This window comes from Pteropus medius, unplaced genomic scaffold, assembly GCF_902729225.1.
Source record: "Pteropus medius unplaced genomic scaffold, Ma_sr-lr_union100, whole genome shotgun sequence".
Taxonomy (NCBI): domain Eukaryota; kingdom Metazoa; phylum Chordata; class Mammalia; order Chiroptera; family Pteropodidae; genus Pteropus; species Pteropus medius.
Window position 1 is genome coordinate 2146723 of NW_024351733.1, and position 20649 is coordinate 2167371.

Here is a 20649-nt window from a genome sequence, read left to right on the forward strand (position 1 = left end):
TAATTTGTACTTCTTTAACCCTTCACCCCATTCTCCCAGCCCCAACCCCCTCTCCTCTGTCCATCACCAGATTGTCCTCTATATTTGTGAGTCAGTTTTTGATCCTTAGATTCTGCATGTAAGTGGAATCATATGGTATTTATCTTTCTCTGTGCCCACTGGTTTTTGAAAAGTACATATATGTATTATATATATATATATATATATATATATATATATATATATATATATATATATTGATTAATAAAAATTTATTTCAAAGTATTGCTATTGCTGGTACTATTTCATTAGGCAATTCCATAATTACTAGATTAAGTAGTTGTAGTGACATTGTTATTATCTATGATTCTGATCAATTAAAAATTTTAAAGTCTATCTTCCTATGGAAAATACCAGAAACTTTTAATTTAGGACATGAGGTTATTTAATACCTCACTCCCACTTAAATTTCTAGTTATATTTCTGTCAGTGTGCATTCAGTTCTCCTAAACCCTTGATGCTGTTCAGGACTTGGCCTTATACCATATTTTCTCACAATTAGGAATATTTTTGTTTTTAAAACTTCCATCTCTTTGCATATCCAGTATACTATTTAGGATGCTTAGATATAAAGTAACAATACTGAATTAACTAAAAACAAAAAACAAAAATGAGGGAGAGAAATTTGTCATAAGGATACAGGTATGTTTCATGGAAACCTAGGGCAAGAATAAAGTTTTGACTCAGGAAAGGCCTCGAACCTGTGTGTGTGGTTACTTGTAACAGCAATTTATTATTTTCTTTATGGTTTTGTGGGTTAAGGCTCAGCTGGATATTTTTCTCTTGGGGTCTCTCATGTGATTGTAACTAGCTATTGGCTTGTAAATGCACCTGGGCTGCATGTCTGAGATGGCTCACTCATGTATAGCAGTTGATGCTCGCTGTCACCTGAAAGCTCATCTGGGATTGCTTACTGAAACATGTACCCACAGCCTCTCTCTATAGCTTAGGCTCCTTAGGCCATCTCAGATGGCTTCCAAGAGGGAGCATGCTAACAGCAAGTGTTCCAGAAAGGCGGAAGTGGAAGCTGCTAGCCCATTTCAAGGCTTTTCTCTTAGCTGGCAGAACATTACTTTTGCCCTATTCTGTTAATCAAGGCCATCAAAGGGCCAACCTAGATTTAAAGAGATGAAGAAATAAACTCTACATCTTAGTGGTGATAAGAGGAGCATGAGGTATGGAAATTTGTTGCAGCCACCTTTGAAAAATACCATCTACTTCAGCCTATGATTGAAAACCATGAATATTCTTGTTTCTACCTCTCTTCTTAAGCATCTATATCTTTCTTCTCTCTTCAGTCATGGCCTTTTGCTATTCCTCAGCTGACACAGTAAAGTATGGACTTTATAAGCACACTCTCTTAGCCTATGTGACACAGTTCCTAGCACTCACAGAGTTGGACTAGACTTGCTCCTGTCAGTTTTGAGAGAGAATCTAATGGACTTAACTGAGCACAAGTATTGTCCGTGTTTTAATCATTCATGATTTGTGGTTGGCCAGGGTTATATGGCAGATAAATGGTGGTTATTGACCCACCTTTTTGAGAAGCTAAACATTTTTCACCTGAAACATCATAGCCATCAACCCCCTAAAACATCTGCTATTCTCAGTAATGCTTACTAATTATTCAGAGCTCTATTTTAACATCATCTCTCCTATGACATTTATTAAATCCCCTGTTCAGCGTTATTCTACCCCATATACTCCCATTGAATTTTATAGATTCTTTAGCATTTCTATCTCTGTGAATAATGTTATTATGCATTTACATAGATCCCTTACTGCCCGCCCCCCTCCGCCTACCAAATTCGATGGTTACTGGAGAATAGTACATAGCACTATTTCTTATGCAAGGTAGTAATTCAACTATACTATGTGTAATTTTGTACTATATATGGTACAAAAGTAATATGCATATGCATGAGTCTTTGCTCTTATTTATTTTATGCCATAATTCTAACTACTTAAATAATTCATAATTACCTTTATGATTGTTAGGATTGATATGCTAAGGAATAATATTAAAGTATATTTACAATCGTGTATCCTAAGTAACTCCTTCACCACTTAACCCATTTTCTTGGGATAATTCTCATTACACATTATGGGGCTGTATTTCTCTGTGGTAACCACTGAACAAACCGGTGTTATTTTCTAATAATATGTGCTGAAATTGACTCTAATTGGTGTAAATTAGGTTACACTAACATGCATTATACAAATTGTTTTTCATGAAAATTTTATGGGCACTCTGGTATAAGTTAATCAATTTTCTCTTCTCTGACTTATTTATGGTAATCTAACAATGAATGAATTTTAAATCAGAATGAATTGACTACTAGCTGATTTTTGTAGATCTGGCAGAATGAAATGAATAATTTATTGTTTTGGTCTCTCTACACCACAGCATTTGGCCTACTCCTGTAACTGACTCAGAAGAGTTTAAGTTAAATACAGACATATTTTTGAATAGCACTCGATCAAAAATTTCTTTATTCAATAAAGAAACTATTGAAATATAGTTATTTAAAGTTTAAAAATCAGTCTCTATAAGAAGATGTTAAGCATGTAGGAAACAAAAAGGAAGGCCAATTGAGGCATTTACTTTCTCTTTTCTATTTCCATAGTTTCCCTGAAATTTAACTTAAACATAGTACAGAATGACCAAGTACAGTTCACTATTAAGGACTATTGTCCACATGCAACTTTCTCATATCTTATCTCTGTCACAGTTAACTTTTTTATAAAGGTTAACTTCTTAGATTTGGTCAGATTTGAGGGGAAATTCAAAGGTAACAGTATAGGTTTTAAAAATTATACACACACACACACACACACACACAATATAATATACATATATTTCCTACTGAAAATGATATCTGGAATAGCTTGTTCATTATTACTGAGTCAAAAGGATAATTTCTTTTTCATAGTAACTCCATTAGGAAAGAAACAAGTCATTTCATTTTTGATAACTTTTAGTAAGTAAAAACTATTATCATTTTAAAAGACGCTATATTGTAATAACGTTTTCTGTGAATTCCATCTTCTTCGAAAGTGAGTTCTTTGTGATAATTTACAGAGCACGTTGACTAATAATGCTGTCCTCTCAACAGAAAATTCAATCGGATTTGACAAGTCATGAGATCAGTTTAGAAGAAATGAAGAAACACAACCAGGGAAAGGAGGCTGCCCAAAGGGTGTTATCCCAAATTGATGTGGCACAGGTACATATTGCATAAACTAAGGAACTTGTTTTAGTTGGGCATTAAAACATAGTCAGTCTATGTTAGACGACTTGATTATTGGCAAAACTGGGATCGAGGCTATTATTTGAAAACTACAATATGATATATAAATGATACAGACATTTTGGGTTGTGCATTTTAAGGATAAAATAGATTATAAATTACTTTTTATTTAGTATCATATTAAGAACAATTACTGAATTTTTCTCTCAAATGCACATATTCTCTATGCTGGAAAAATGAGGGAAAATGATTGTTTTAGTTTTTATTTGTATTCTTGTTTATCTTCAGGAATAAAGGATACTCTATTAACAAAATTTGAGTGGTTATTGTATGCAAGGCAGTTAAATTGGTGCTTTCTTACATTGTCTTTACAGAAAAAATTGCAAGATGTTTCCATGAAGTTTCGATTATTCCAGAAACCAGCCAATTTTGAGCAGCGTCTACAGGAAAGTAAAATGATCTTAGATGAAGTGAAGATGCATTTGCCTGCTTTGGAAACGAAGAGCGTTGAACAGGAAGTAGTACAGTCACAGTTAAATCACTGTGTGGTATGTATTTCTGGTGACATACACAGCTACCCCTTAACTTTCCTTATTAAGATGTATTTGATGATCTCTTTTATAATAGAATTTTTTTTTCAGTTAACTATAGAATTATGTAATTTTAAGATTAAGAACAAAAGTTAGCACAGGTGTTTTGAGAGACAAGAAGTTTTACTGAAATAGTAGCCATTTAATACCTCTTCTATAGGTGTCTTTTTTGATTCTATAATTTTCTAAGGACTCTGCAGAATATAAAAATAAGTCTCCTTTGTTTAATGCTTATGATACTTTGAATATATTTTTAAATGGTTATTTAATTCTTGTGATATTTCGAATATATCTTTAAATGGAAATACTGAAAAGAAATATAGTAAATTCTCACCGTCATCAATAGATTCTTTGGATAAGCTTGCATCATAAAGGTAAATCATTAAGATTTTTTTAATTTAAAGAGTAAATCATTTGGAAATATCTCTGATTCCAAAATTCACAGAATTGATTCCTAGCGTATACTTTTGTGAAATGATATGTTTGTTCTTTGTAGTTGTGATGTACCTGTGAGTTTTAAGTAACATTTTTCTATGTTGATCAGCCCCATTAAGAAAATAAATTTGGATCTCATTAAAGTATTTAAACTTTCCTTCTTTCCTTCCATATGATTTAATACATTGATATTATGATCTGGAAATTTAGTCCTACTGAGATGTAAGTGCCATGAGGTCAATGGGGAACTTGTTTGTTCTGGCTGTCACTCTCTAGTGACTCTAATACTGTCTGGTACATAGTAAGCATTCAGTGAATGAGTAAATGAATTTTTCCAAACTAAAACTAGAATTATATAACTGACATTTAAAATATTGTATGCCAACCAAAATTAAGTTTACAAAATAAAAAATATAAGTCATATAATATTTAAAAATGATCTTCATAATCTGGATCGAAAAACTAAATGTATGATATACTCTTACTTTAGTAAGATTACAAACTATTCATGTCTGTATGTGTATATATAATTATAAATAGAAAGTCATTCAACAGAAAATGCAAAAGCTGCATATTGATCACAGCTGCAAAACACTGCTCCTTTAAAACTGTAAACATGAAATAGTAACTAAGATGATCTCTGCCCTTATTTCTTTTTATAAATAATAGTGTTAGACACTGTTGCTTATTATTATGTTTTGTTTTATGTTTTAACTTAGAACTTGTATAAAAGTCTGAGTGAAGTGAAGTCTGAAGTGGAGATGGTGATCAAAACTGGACGTCAGATTGTGCAGAAGAAACAGACGGAAAACCCTAAAGAGCTTGACGAAAGAATAACAGCTTTGAAATTGCATTATAATGAGCTGGGAGCAAAGGTGCATGCATGCTGAAACCACAAGCAGTGGCTACTTCCCACTTTCCTTATAAATTATAAAACAAGAGACAGCAATTATGTACATTTAATGACTTAGAAAGTCTTAATAATTTTCTTTCAATAGATAGATTAGATATATACATACATACATAGGTACATAGAGATAGAGACAGAGATAGACTCATGTGCAATTCTTATTAAGAAATAATAATTAATCAAGAGCATCTTATTTCAGTCTACATTAAAAAGTATGTAAAGCTTGGGGAGATTGTTATTGGTCCATCAGATGGTTCTAAAAGGGTTTCTTTGTTCTACACTTGCCTTTTTTTCATTTTATAAATTTACTTGTGATGACTCAAAGGCTGGTAAATTTATTATAAACTTATGTACCTCCTTATGTTTAGGTACAATGGAATTGATATGTTCCACATAGACCAGATAAGAGTTGGCACATTCCACAGAAATGATTTCCCTATATGATAAGCATTGTATCATTCACTACCTTTCACTAATAAGATAGCATGGATAGCCAATTAAGTCCTATGGCTCTGTGATTATTTTAATATTTTTCTTCTGATAAGGGTCTAATGCCCACTCCTCTCTCACTGAAAAAGGTGTTTAAATCTCTCCATCTCTTTTCGAAACTGTGGAATGTCTAGTGTAGTTATCTCACTTCCCCCAAATCAAATATTCTTTATAGATTTAGAGCTTTGATGGTTCAAGATAATGATAAATCATTTAAAAAGTAGTCATAAAAACATGAATCATCAATAGCAAGTACTGACCTGGCCTTTTCTATTCCAGTAGTTTACATTAAGCTACGTAAAAGATGTTTTGGTACTCAGCTAAGATTCAAGTGACATTTGGCACTTAGTAATATCATTTAAAGTAAAATGAAATATTTCTAAGAAATTATACTTAGCTTTAATAGCATGACAGAATATAGTAGAAAATTTGGGCAGAAATTTATTTTTGAAATGAAGATTTAGAAGTACTAATGATAAAGGGAATATTTATAAGTATTTTATAAAAATTCTGTGATATTCCTTCTCTAAGAAAAAAATGTCTACATTTAAATCTTCTAAGCTCCTTCAACAACAGTGATTTTGTTTAATAAAATCAAAGGAAACAAAGGTTATCTTAATATAGTATTTATTTTATATAAAAAAGAGAAAACCTTCTGTTTTAATCATCTTCAGAATTTATATGGTTGTACTTGCTCAATTCAATATACCTTTTTACATTAGTCAACTCAGGGTGCCATAACAAAATACCATGGACTTAAACCAGGGGTCCCCAATCCCCAAGCCAAGAACCAGTACTGGTTTGTGGCCTGTTAGGAACCAGGCCACACAGCAGGAGGTGAGCAGCGGTCCAGCAAACGAAGCTGCTTCTGTATTTGCAGCTGCTCCGCAGCGCTAGCATCACTGCCTCAGCTCCACCTCAGATCATCAGGCATTAGATTCTCATAGGAGCGCTGGTCCCTGGTGCCAAAAAGATTGGGGACCCCTGATTTAAACAACAACAAAAAATGTATTTATCACAGTTCTGGAGGCTAGGAACTTCAGAAATATCAAGCTTAATGAGTATTGTTCCTAGTTTGCAGACAGCTGCCTTCTCATCGCATTCTCTCAGGGTGAGGAGAGAAAGGGAAAGAGGAGAGAGGGAAGGGGAGAGGGGAGGGAGGGAGAAAGATTTTTCTTCTAATAAAGCCACAGTCCTATCAGATTAGGATCCTGCCTTATAATCTCATTTAACCTAATTACTTACTAAAGGCCCTATATCCAGGTAGCAGTTACATTGGAGGTTTGGGCTTCAACATATTTTGGAGGGATGCAATTCAGTCCATATTATTTTTGTTACAGAACACAATTTTATTAGCTTGTTTAATATCATCAACTTAGCTTAATTATTCAATGAATAAAAATCAGAGTATTTTCTATCTAAATCTCTTTAATTTTTTGAAAGATATATCTACCACTCTAGATATAATAATACTTACAATTCCTTGTGTGACTTCTCTATGTTTTGATATTTATGGAAATATACATAAACAGTAATATTCATATCTGCCTCGAATATTCAGACTCAAATACTCGATACTTATCAGCCTCACATTTTTAAGTATTAATGAAACAATGACTTAAAACATTCTACTGCAGGTGGCACTCTTTTAAATGTATCCTTTCTCCAGCACACACATAAAAGTGTAAAACTCAATTTTCCTTAAGATGGCAGTGTCTCCTGTTTTATTAAATCCTATTTAGCTGGATATAAACAAAATAGAATAAATAAAAATCAATAATGCATTAACTCTGGGAAGATAGAATTTCTTTGAAATATTAAATCTAGAATTCTTTTCTATCAGTAGTGCATAGAAAAAATAAGTATGCATAGAAACACATCATAAGGTGTATTTTTTTTCTTCCACACATGAATAAAATCCTTGTAGTCAAAACGGCAGATGCTTTTATTTCCAAGAAGGGAAAAGGAGAAGGGACTACACATTTTTTTAAATGTATACACACCTCTGTTAAAGAAACTAATAAGTTCTGTTGAGTATTTAGAATTCATATTGCAGTTTCAGGGTATTTTGACTGTAGCATTTTAAATTCTTTAAAAATATTTTCACTTGTTTTATATATATAATGTATCAGGAAGAGATTCTGGGCTTTGCATTTGACCAATTAACCAACTTATACACTTAAAAAATGTAGACACATCTGGAAAGGTGGTGGGGAAAATGCAAATTTGTTCATTCTTTGTATGAGAATGTGGAAGAATTTGATTTTGAAGGTCTTATTTTTGTTTTCTATTTTTATTTATTTTATTTTTCCATTGCAGTTGACATGCAATATTATATTAACTTCAGGTTTACAGCATAGTGACTAGACATTTACATAATTTATGAAGTACTTCCTTTCTATAAGTCTAGTACCAACCTGACACCATACATATTTATTACAATATTACCGACTATATTCTCTATGCTGTCTTTCCATCCCCAAGACTATTTTGTAATTGCCAATCTGTACTTCATAATCCCTCTCCTTTTTTCACTCAGCTACCCAACCCCCTTCTTATCTAGCAACTATCAATTTGTTCTCTGTACCGAGTTCATTTCTGTTTTACTTGTTTATTTTGTTTTTAGATTTCACATATAAATGAAATCATATGGTATTTGTCTTTCTCTGACTTATTTCACTTATCGTAACACCCTTTAGGTCCATCCATGTTGTTACAAATGGTAACATTTCATTCTGTTTTATGGCTGAGTAATATCCCATTGGGTGTGTGTGTATCAGCTCTTCTTTATCCAGTCATATACTGAAGGACACTTAAGTTGCTTCCACGTCTTGGCTATCATAAATAATGATGCAATGAACATAAGGATGCATATATCTTTTCGAATTAGTGTTTTGGATTTTTTCGAATAAATGGAGGGTCTTAATTTTAAACACTGAGAACTGGAACACACAATCAAATCATGATTTTCTTTATTACTGAGAGTGAAAATTTTGTTTTGGAATTAATTTTTTGTTCGCCTTCATCGGATGGCAAAAGTATGTTTAAGGAAGAAGTGATCAATTTTTTTGTCTGGTTTTTGTGCAAAAGTTAGACACTTTACAGATGCAATGATAATAACATTGACCATTCTAAGCATTATAGAAATACCTTTGCCTCTAGCGACATAATATTCTTTCTTCTTTTTGATTCTTTACCTGCAAGAGCAAGCCTAATTTGTATACAGAGAATTGTCAACCTGCTTACCCATCTCTTCAACTAGTGATTGAAGGTTTTCTAAAAGAAATGTGTCCTATCTTCAGTTTAACTTACCTCATTCTATTTACTTTAAAAAAATGGCCATGAATTATTCACATTGGAGAAAATCATTATAGCTTTTCTTTCTACCTGATACAGGACACTATCTTTTAGAGACAAGATCTCATCTTTTCTAGATTGTGTTTATTCGCTACAAATATTCAGAACATATGATTTTTCTAAAATATTTTAAAGTAAGAAAAAGATGATTTTAAAATGAAAAACTATGAAAATTTGAATTAAGTAGCTATAATTAAAGCTGAATTGAAGAAGTAAATCAAAATACATTTTATTATCTTTTTTTTTTTTCAGGTAACAGAAAGAAAGCAACAGTTGGAGAAATGCTTGAAATTGTCCAGGAAGATGCGAAAGGAAATGAATGCCTTGACAGAATGGCTGGCAGCTACAGATATGGAGTTGACAAAGAGATCAGTAGTTGAAGGAATGCCTAGTAATTTGGATTCTGAAGTTGCCTGGGGAAAGGTAAAACCTATATCACTGAAGGTTATTTTTAACATGCATGAAAACATAATTTTAGAAGGAACTGTTCATGTGCTACAATAATATAATTACAAATATTATCTTGGTTCATTTCCCTTTTCTCAAAAATTCATCAATAGTTTAAATCTGTATATTTCAAGATCATGGTAAAACCAATGGGAAGCTTTATCAAGAGTGTCCCCAAAGCTTATTTAAAATTAGGTCTAATTCTAATTCTGAATATGTCCTTTAAATATATATAATTATATGTATATATAATTAATTACAAAGTCGGTTCAAAGGTGAGATTCTATGTTGCCTGATTTGCCTAAGACAGACTGACCAGATGGAACCACACAACTGTGAAGAAGGCAAGGATACGAAACTGCAGACAGTTGGGCTGGGCAGGACTAGAAAATCAGCAGATCACCAATGTCACAATCAAAAAATAAAATCTCAAGAGGTCTGTGCAGCTGCTGTCATTTCCATCACCAGAGGGCACAGTTTCCTTTAATCCTCAGCTGGTAAATTCTTGCTGTTTCTCTGACAGCCAATCAGACATTATTGCTCCCGAAATTTAAGGTCAAGATACAGCTTAATTTTTTTTTCAGTTGATTAATTACTAGATTACTTGAAAGTGTGTTGATATAAAGGAAATGATTGATATTAATAATGTGTTTTCACCTCAAACTTTGTAAACTATTGGGCGTTTAGAAACACCCTACCCCCTAGTTGTTTTTTTTTTAATTAATAAACACTTGCCTGTATTAAGTAGATGTTTAAGAGCTATGTACTTTATTTTGAATTCAATAAGGCTATCTAGATTATCCAAAGTTAGAAAATTTTAATCACTTTATTTAAAAACTTATAATCATGCAATCAAATCAGAACTGATAACTGATTTTCTTTATGTAGGTTGAGTACAACTAGATATAAATTTTTGTTTTATAGGGATTTTAAAAATAAATAGTAGTGAATTTCCTCCCCCCTGCCACAGAATAAATTTATTGTTAGGGATTAGATAATGAATTGTATTTATTAGTTCAGGACCATATATATTGTGAGAGTTGAATTATAGTAGCAAGTATACAGATGGTACAGGCTTAAAATTACATTGGCCTTATTTTTTTCTTATCCCCTAAACAAATATTATATTTCTATGTGATGATTTAGCTTGAATCGATGATAATGATATACTTAGGTGCAGGCTGAGCCACTGTAAGAAAGAAGTCCAAAATACCTTGGTTCCAAGAAGATAGAGGTCTGTCTCATGGAAATTCTGAGAAGGGGAAGTAACTTTTTGCCATGAAATTCTCCTAAGATGTAGGTCCCTTTCATTCTATTGCTCTGCAGTCTTCTGGGTATTTATATTCTCATGGTAAAACTTGCTCAACACCACCATCACTCCTCCATCCCAGCCCACAAAAGGAAGGGAGAAGAGGAAATTAGGGGACAACCGGCTCTCTCTTAAAGATGTATTATGAAAGCTCCATGCATTATTTCTGCTCATATTGACTTCGCCAGAATTTAGTCAAGCCTCCAGGGAGGGTAGCAAAAAACTGAGTGGTCAATGTGTCCTGTTGAAATGATGAGTGGATCTTGTACTGAAATGAAGAAAGAGAGAATGCCTTCCTGAAGGACAGATATCAGTTTGGGCCAGAGTGCTGTCTCCTCTGCCTTTTACATCATAAGACAAAGGCAGAGAAAGGCCTGCATGATATGTCTCTCTCTTTATAAGTGCACATGACTGATGGAAATTTCCACCATAAGTACTCATAAACAAAACAAAACAAAACAAACAAACAAACAAAAACAGAAAAGATGATCTACTAAAGTATGAAATATAGTAAAACATGCATGGGACAAGTAGTAGTGCATGTAGAGGATTTAAGAAAATGGTCCGGACTTTATTCTCAGTCTTCCTCCCCTTAAAACTACAGACAATATATTTGATTGTTCATATCCAATTCAATGAGTGTATTAGTTTGCTAGGTCTGTTGTACTAAAGTACCACCAACTAGGTGGCTTAAACAACAAAAATTAATTTTCTCACAGTTTTGGAGGCTGAAGTCCAAAGTCAGGATTTTGGGCAGGGTCAGTTTCTTTGAGGCCTCTCTCTTTAGCTTGTAAACTGCTGTCTTCTCTCCTATCTTCACATAGTCTTCCCTCCATTACATTCCTGTGTCTAAATTTCTCATCTTATAAGGATACTAGTCATATTGGGTTAGGGCTCACCTTAATGATCTTATTTTAACTTAATCTCTTTAAATGCCCTATCTCCAAATGTGGTCACATTCTGAGGTGTTGGGGTTAGGACTTCAACGTATAATTTTGGGGAGCACAATTCAGACTGTAACAAGGAACTGTGTCAAAAAGGACTTCATCATATGAATGTTGAGGGGACACAATTCAGCCCATAACAGTGGAGTAGTTTTATAATTATAATGTAAAAAGCTAATATAATGGTACAGAGGAGTAGAGCTAGACATGAAGGGAATTCGAAGAATTCTAACTACAATTTAAAACTGAGGTGAAACGATAAAGGTATGACACATATGAACTCCGAATTCCAGAGTCTCCAAAGGTCATTGAATAAGTCACCTAGGAGATATTTTTGCATTAGCTTCACCATAAAATCATAAAAATATTATGAGATAATGAACGTGGCAAAGATTTTCCTTGTATTAGAAAGCTTGAGTGATATAGAGACGTGTCAGTTAATGGAGTCTGTTTGGAAAGGATGTACTATAAAAGCAAGAAGCAATACTAATTTGATATCCACCAGGAAAAAAATCACAGAAAACTGGAATTTCTGTTCTTTATTTACATCATAATTAACTGCTCTTTGTGAATCTTTTGAAACACTAAGCTATTAATGATATACTCTAAAGCCCCTTAGTGGTCAAAGAAAATTGTACACGTTTGCATCTAAATTACATAATATTTTAATAAACTCATTTGCAAGGTTCTGAAGCTTTTTAAAAAATCACAATTATGTAGTAAAAACGTGACATACTGATCTAAAGCAGTTACATTTATGATAATGATTCTAATTTCCTAAAATGAAAAAAATCAAACTCATACATGAAACCCTGTGATTCCTTAGCACATTATCATTTCACATGCTTTCTTGGTAGATAGAGAACAACGTGACTTAAAATATTAGTCTCATCTGCCATTTCAAAGGTAAAATGTCACATTTTTTTCAAAATAGAGTATTCATTTAAATGCAATACATTGAAGGTATTTGCCAATCATTCCAAGTATCTTTGACTTGGAGAAAATTTGAATGTAGAGTCAATTTATTTTTAAACTGTTTCATTTATTTCTACTGAATTTCTCTCAATTCTCTTGATTTAAGAATATTATATTATTTAAATATGAAGATATTTGAATGTCTAGATAAAAATACTTTTATGCATAAGATTAACTTACTAATGAAATGTTTCTTTGACCTTTAGTTTATCCAAACAGAGTATACATTCAAATATGTTGTCTACAATGATATCTTCTCAGTTTTATTTTCACTATATTAAACTTTACTTATTGTATATCTAATTCCAGGAAAACGATTGATTAGGGTGGCTTAAAGAGAAACGTATGATATAACTGTCAAGGATAAATAAATTAGAAGAGTAGGGAAAGAGAAAATTAGAGTAGGAAAATAATAGATGCTTTTTTACAGAAATATGCTCACAATATCCCTTGAATGGTGGAATATGCAAGGAAGACTAAAACCTCAAAATTTGGCGCCAAGTTTCCTACCAGGCAAAACCAAAAACTAAATATATGTTTTTATTATGATCATAACACTTAACATGAGATCTACCCACTTAAAATTTGTTAAAGTGTATAATACAATACTGTTAATGATAGACACTGTTGTACAGCATATCTCTAGGATTTATTCATTTCTCATAACTGAAACAGAAGAAATAGTTATGAGATTCAAAGTGTCCAAATTATCAAAGCAATCATTAAAATCTTTTTAATGTACTAGTCATAAACAAGCTTTTTTGAATTTAGGTACAGAATAAAAAATTAGACAGATGATGAATGAGACAGAACCCTTATTAATATTCTGATAACGAACATAATAAAAAGGTTTATGTTGCCATTTTTCTATCAACATGACTTCATGCAGAAACAGAGGCATGAGCCCAAACCTGGACTTTTGCTGTGTCTTCTTCATGAATGATCATCAGTAGTTTAACACTGCAGGATCGTTTTGATAGGCCAGTGGTGTTGTAGAAGTGGACTTTCCAAAATATTCTCATCTAAGTTTTTCTCCTCCAAATTCTAGCATTATGTGTTCAAACACACAGATGTTAGAATGCATAGCTCTTCCAAAAGATACTGAATAGTGCATGACATTACTCCAGATGTTTACAGGTACCATATACTTGCTGAGGACTATAAAACTGAGAATCTCTTAGGTATCCCAGATCAGAGTTTTAATGTTCTACATGGGAAACTGTGGAAAAACTTCCAGAAATAGCTAGAATAGTGGCAAGATTGGTCAGCTAGAGGCACAGCCAGAGGCAATAAAACTCTGTTAGTTCCCACATATGGCTACCTTTTAAATTCATTTTTTTCTCCTCTAACTGCAATCTGGAATCATGGGTGGTGAACAGACAATGCAATGTACATATGATATATTATTGAATTGTACACTTGAAACCTACTTAATTTTAACCAATATCACCCCAATAAATTTAATAAAAAATAAAAATAATAGACAGATGTCATAAATAGAAAAAAAATAAAATAATAGAAAGCAGACATTTTAGAATGACAACAGAAATGAGATAAAAGTTTAATACTGGGAATTGAAAAGTTAAACTATTAATGCCATTTGAAATTTCTAAAGCCCAATAGTCCTTTCACTGAATTTGTAAATTCAAACAATTTGCCTTCATCAGAGTAGTGATAAAAAGGAAAAAAAATAATAATATTAAGATTGTAAAAGAGGGTTCACTCCTAGCTGCATGGTCTGGACAACAGAGATGCCATAAGGGAACAGCGATTGTGACATTCATCACCAAATAAATGATCAGACATTCTCCCCCTTAATACCTTATAAATCTCTGTTAATGGAGTTTGCCATATTGAAATCAGAAACTGATGTCTGTAGAGCAGAGATAGAGACAACGGAAAGAAATGATAGAAGTAGGGAAGATCACCAGCATCTGGGGAGTTTGTGTACCAGCACTCCACAAGATCCCTGAGTTGTCATGATAACTACTAGTCTCTTGGACTACTAAGTAAACATTGACAATTTAATTTGCCGAAAGGACAGAGAAAGTGTCTCTTTTATTCCCTGGTTTTTCCCATGCACATAGTACATGCTCAGCACATACCCATTCGATAAGTTGCAATTTTATAGATAAAAATTAAAATATAATGACAAAGCATTTCTTGAGAAAGTTATGATGTACCATTAAAATTATGGTAAGTTTTAGAACAAATGGAGACATGAACAATCCATGTGATCAAATGCTCTCATTTTATAGATGAGAAAATAGAAGTCCTGTACATAGCAAATCTGCAACTAGAACCAGTGCTATGATTTCAATAGGTTTAGTCCACTATAATTATTGTTAGAAATCTAATTTTCTGGTGATTTTAAAGTAACCTAACTTCAAAGTAATGAAAGGGTGTTTATCATCCACAATGAGAATAAAATACACAATGGCTAAATTTAAAGTACAGAATGTATAAATCCTCATGAAAGTAGTTAAATGAAAATCCTGTGTGTGTTTATCATCCACTATAGTCTGTAGTCAATTGCCACTGCTGTGATTTTAGATTTTAAATATTTTTTCATGTCTTAAAATCACCTTGATTATTTGGATATAAGTAAATCAATTCTGAATATCTCATTACTGGCCACAATTGTTGCGCATATGGATTGACCACAAAAATATAACCATAAGAAAGTAAATATTTACATGTTTAAGTAGAAGTTTATATATCCGATGATCATTGTGTTTAGCCAATATAAATTTCAACAAAGTTTTATCTATGAGGTTTTCTGATTTAACCTCTAACAGATATTATTAGTTCCTAATTTAGTTTTAGTGGTCAAAAACTCAAAGCCAGTTAAATAATTCAGCTACATTAAAACCCTTTAATATCCACAGTGTTATCTAAAAAATAAAGTGGTCAAATATAATCCCTGGAAAAATAATTTTAGTCCTATAATACTTTATATCCATCAGCTTTTTGGATAGCTCATATCTGCCAGTTTTTATAAATTGACCATTAGATTTTATTAACAGTGATCTTGGGATACCAGGAGTCACGTGAAAGAATCACACACACAGAAAATGTTGAATTCAGTGTATTACATAATGCAAAATAATTGATGTCTAGCCATTTGTGTGACAAGTCATTGTGATTTTTCCATTTATTTCAGGAGCAAATTTTATAATATTCAACATTAGGAAGAGCAATTATAAGTTTCCTCATGCAGTCTTGCTGTCACTTCAGGCCTAAAATGTAGTGACAACCATCCAATAAAATCTTGTGATAGAATGTATCATTCTGCTGGCCAGCGGTTCTTAGCATTGGCTGTATATTGAAATCATCTGGGGAACTTTAAAAGACTACCAGTGCCTGGGGCCTAACCCAGGGATACTGATTTAATTGGTCTGAGTGTGGCCAGTTTCTCTAATATTCATCAAAGTTTGAGAATCACTAGATAATGCAATACAAGCAGTCTTAAAAGATCTACATTCAGTTCAGCCAACCATGTCCGATATGTTTTTAAACAGTCACCTTTCACAGTTTAAAGAAATCTGGCCTCTGGTCCTAGATTATCTGGATAATTGCCTCAACTCATCACTCCTCTTAGCTATAAAAGCATGAGAACTATTACTTATTTCTAAAGTCTGTTACACTATCATTCCCATGAAAAATTACATATCTTTTTTTAAAGAGAGCACAGTAATTTATCTGTGAAGTGAAATAACACTAGCAGATCATTAACTTGGTACAATGAATGCATCAAGCAGCTGTTACTTAGAAAATAGAACATCTGTTAAATGCCATTGGAGTCACTATTCACTGTCATTATAGTTATAGCTATAATTTCTGTTCAACACATTCTGCTTTCATGAAATTCTTCTTTAATAGATAATACATTATTAATAAAAAGTCAATACACATTGTGATAAAATCCACTATTTAATGTTTTATGTTCTTTTTGAATTTATCATTATATTATTCCGTCATATTAGCCTAATAATAAAATATGTTCTAAACCTCTAGCAATGACAAGAATAATGTAAGCACCTGAAAAAATAATTAATATCATATTTTATCACATTTAAGACATATTAATTATATGATGCACCACTGATTTAATTACAGCTGTTGTGGATCACAACACTACCACCTTAAATGTAAATATAAATTGTGTTTTATTTCAATTTTAGAAACCTCAATATGTGACAAATGCATATCTTAGAATTGCGGTAATGTGGTAATTTGTCCATTTTTTCCCCCATGAATATATTTTGTAGCCAAACGTGAAAGAACTCTCTCCCATTGCTGATCACCAGGAATGGTATAATATTCATGTAGACTGATTAAAGGCAGCATTCACTGGGGAAGGGAACCTTTTAAAATATCTTTTATGGATGTATTAGTTAACCTTGCATCCATATTAAAGGGAACTTGCACAAGAGATCAAGAAAGAGCTAAAATGAATAGGAATTGTGTGGCATCCTAGTAAAGAGAGGAAGGTATATGGAAACAACATTATGGCACATGTTTGACTAAATGTGGGGTTTAGTGAAGGTAGACTATATGAGATGGGAGGCATTTAAGAGATAAGAAAAGGGGAGGAGAGGAGTAGGAATAATAAGAAATCAAATAGAAAAGTTAGATCCTAAGACTGTAAGTCCCTGGGAAATTCCAGGAAAACTTGTGGAAGTCATTGGACCTCTGAAAATGTGAAATGAATGGGAGAGAGGGTCAAGCCCAAGTGGATTGTTTCTCTGCTCCTGTTGGAAAACAAAGAAATCTGTGAATATATTCTTGTAGGACCAAATAATTAATCCAACACTTTTTTTTTCTTTACCATTTTATCTTTAAATAAAATTAAAGAAAATGTTTTCATCACATGGTGGTATGATCAGCAGAGACCAACAGAACAGGTTTTCCCATCCTGCTGCCGCATCACTGAAGTGAGATGATGAGCCGATGGCTGAATCCTGAACCTCACCTGCCATTTAAAATTAGACTCAAGTGTTTAACTTATAGATATGAGGAATAGGTCACAATGTATTTTCCATCCTTCCCATGAACACTTCAGTGTCTTTATTAGGAGAAATTAACCTATTCTACCTATTTTTAAAGGAAAATGGAGTAGCATTTAAAAATTGCTAGGGCCAGGAAAAAGTAGACATCAAATCCATTTCTTTGAACTCATGGAAGTTAGTGTTTAATATTTTGACTATTATTTTGAAGCTTTCACATGTTCTAAATTAAAAACATGAAAGACTAAAAAGGTGTGTTAGATTTTATGGAAATTAATACCTCAGTTGAGTTCTACTCTTCTTAGACATGTTTTTCTATGTCATAAAAACCCTGAATGCCAGGTATATAGTCTACATTAAACTGCTGTTGAAATTCCTGAGATTAGATTAATGACCATGTCATAGGTCAAAATAAAACTGAGTGTGCATAAGTTTGCTTTTCACTCAGCCTTAAAATCAACCCTTGAAGCTGTCACATTACTACGTGATTGAAAAAATTAAAAGAGCTATTATAACTTAGTCAATTTAATTATTGAATTTGAACTTGCCCATTCCAGAACCCTCTCTACTCCTCACTCCAGAAGGCAGCAGAAGAAGGCAAGTGTGCTGACAATTGGATGCCATTTAAGAGGAGAAAATGTATTTTCAACCCCAGAAATAACTTTACCTCTCTTAGTGAGGAATGACTAAGGGTACAGAGAGAATGGCCAAAGCAGTGGGTGTAGTTCTATCCAGTAATTCAGTTCTCAATACATGTACAAGTATCGTGGCAAAATATTAGAGCCAGGGGAAATGATTCCTTGATATCGTAAAAATGTATGTTTTTAGTTTCCAATAAGTAATCTGTATTCCACTTGTGGTGGCTTTTGATTACAACCTTCACACTCTCTAATCCATCATTTTGTACTTTGTCTTTTGTCAAACCAAACTATCCAATCATTTACAGTAAACTCCAGTTTTAAGTATTGCCTCTTTTGAAGCTATTCTTGCTTGTTCCAGCCATGACTTATTTTTTCCCAAAGATCATGTTCTTTCTGATATGATATTAACTTTGATTACATTTCATCTTTACAACTGCACTGTAGGTAAGATTAGAGCAGTGTATGCAAAGACTACCTACTTATCTCTGGCAGTGAATGGCACACTACAGAGTGGATATTAAGCACCTGATGCACATTGACTAATTAAAATTTATGTAAGATCTTCAAAAAGCAAGATCGGTATATTGTTTGAAGGCTAAGATTTAAACATAAGTCACATCTTTAATTAAAATACTTTTGTGGGGAAAAATAAATAATCCATTAAATAAGCCCAATATTTTTCCTAACCAAAAATAGCATTTATACAAATGATCGAGTACCCGTTTATTTCTTGTATACCACATGTAAAGATTCAACTCTAGGTTTTTTTTACAGTGAGAGTGCAAATTTTCTCGTGAATCACTTTTGGCCATAGTAGTTATAAACCACCATGATGATCACTGATTTTTTTTTTTCTAGCTCATATTTATGATGGTGATAACTTTAACAGGTTTGAACTTTATCTTGTAATATTGAGGAACATAAAATGGTACCAGATATTAGTCTATATTTTCTATTTTATTGTACTCACTCAGTGAATGAGGAATCTCTGGACATTAAATATTCATGAATTATTTGCAGCAATATTTCCTAAATTCAAAACACCTTCCATGTCTTCTGAGATTTGGAAATTTCCATTGCCTTTCATTGTGTTGCCTGGAGTGGAAAAGACAAATGTCTATGTATATAACATCTTTTTATTACCAAAGCTAAAACATAATGTCACCTTTATGAAGGCATTTTAGGAGATAATTAGTGATCCAAATATAAATTAAGATTCAACTTTGTGTGGTGTTACCTTTGCAAATAAATCAACTCTAGTAATAAGCCACTAGTCTGAAATATAGCAAGTAGGGTATGCTCATTTGCATGTATTTCCATTTCTTTGACAAAGTCATAGTTGGATATGTTTTACAAGGATAGGGACTTGTTTCTCTATCATTTTATCCACAGTGCCTAGAATAATGGCTGTCACATATGGTTCTCAAGATTGTGTACTACGCAGTACAGATGAAGGGAGTGAAAGGGCTGAAATGTAGTCCATGACCACTCCCAAGTCAAACTCCAGAGAGACTGTTTTCATCCAAAGAAGGAATTTCTCATAATTTTTATTAATTAGAATCACCTATGTCCCTGCTACAATAGTGACACATTTAGTAGGAGCTCAACAACATTTATGATTGATATATGAATTCTTTCTATGAATTGCTAAGCTCACCCATGTGCAACACGTGACACCTACATTACTAATAACTCTGCATGGTAGCTGGTAAGTTTATTTGGCGTTAATTACTTTAGTTTCAGATTTTTCATATTGAAAGAGAAAAAAAATGCAAAAGGATATCTTAGATTTGGAGAAGCAGTTTTATGTATAGAAATTATTTTAGTCTTTTTACCTCATTTATTCTCCCTTCTTATTTTATATCAAAGGTAAAACAAAATGTATATAAATTTTGAGTGTACTAGAATCTGATGGTGTGGAGGAAAGACAGCTGCAAAAACTATTTAGATATATCTTAAAGTTAGAAAAGATACCTTGAAAGCATCTAGGAGTAAGAAATGAAATATAGGTTGGCCTCATAGAGACCATCTCTCTCCTTTACTTGGACCACCTCTGTTACTCTCTGTGCATGTCTCATTTCCCTCTTTCCAAGAGGTCTCCCTCTACTTTCTTATTACTGCTTCTCCCCAGTGATTTTGTCTTGCTACGTATTTTTCTTGCTGTGGTGAACACATCAGTTCTATTTCCAAGTGACTTCTCAGTTGGTGTGTTTTCACAGTCTCTATATATCTTAGTTCAGCTTCTTGAGAAGA

At 32.7% G+C, this 20649-nt stretch overlaps 1 protein-coding gene across 1 annotated transcript in view; it reads left to right on the forward strand.

Annotated features, from left to right (window-relative positions):
- DMD (dystrophin) overlaps positions 1-20649 on the forward strand; it is a 1897222-nt gene that overhangs the window by 722620 nt on the left and 1153953 nt on the right. Inside the window, 4 exon segments of the mRNA XM_039846417.1 lie at positions 3156-3266; positions 3665-3838; positions 5035-5190; positions 9324-9494. Coding sequence (XP_039702351.1) covers positions 3156-3266; positions 3665-3838; positions 5035-5190; positions 9324-9494 — 612 coding nt within the window.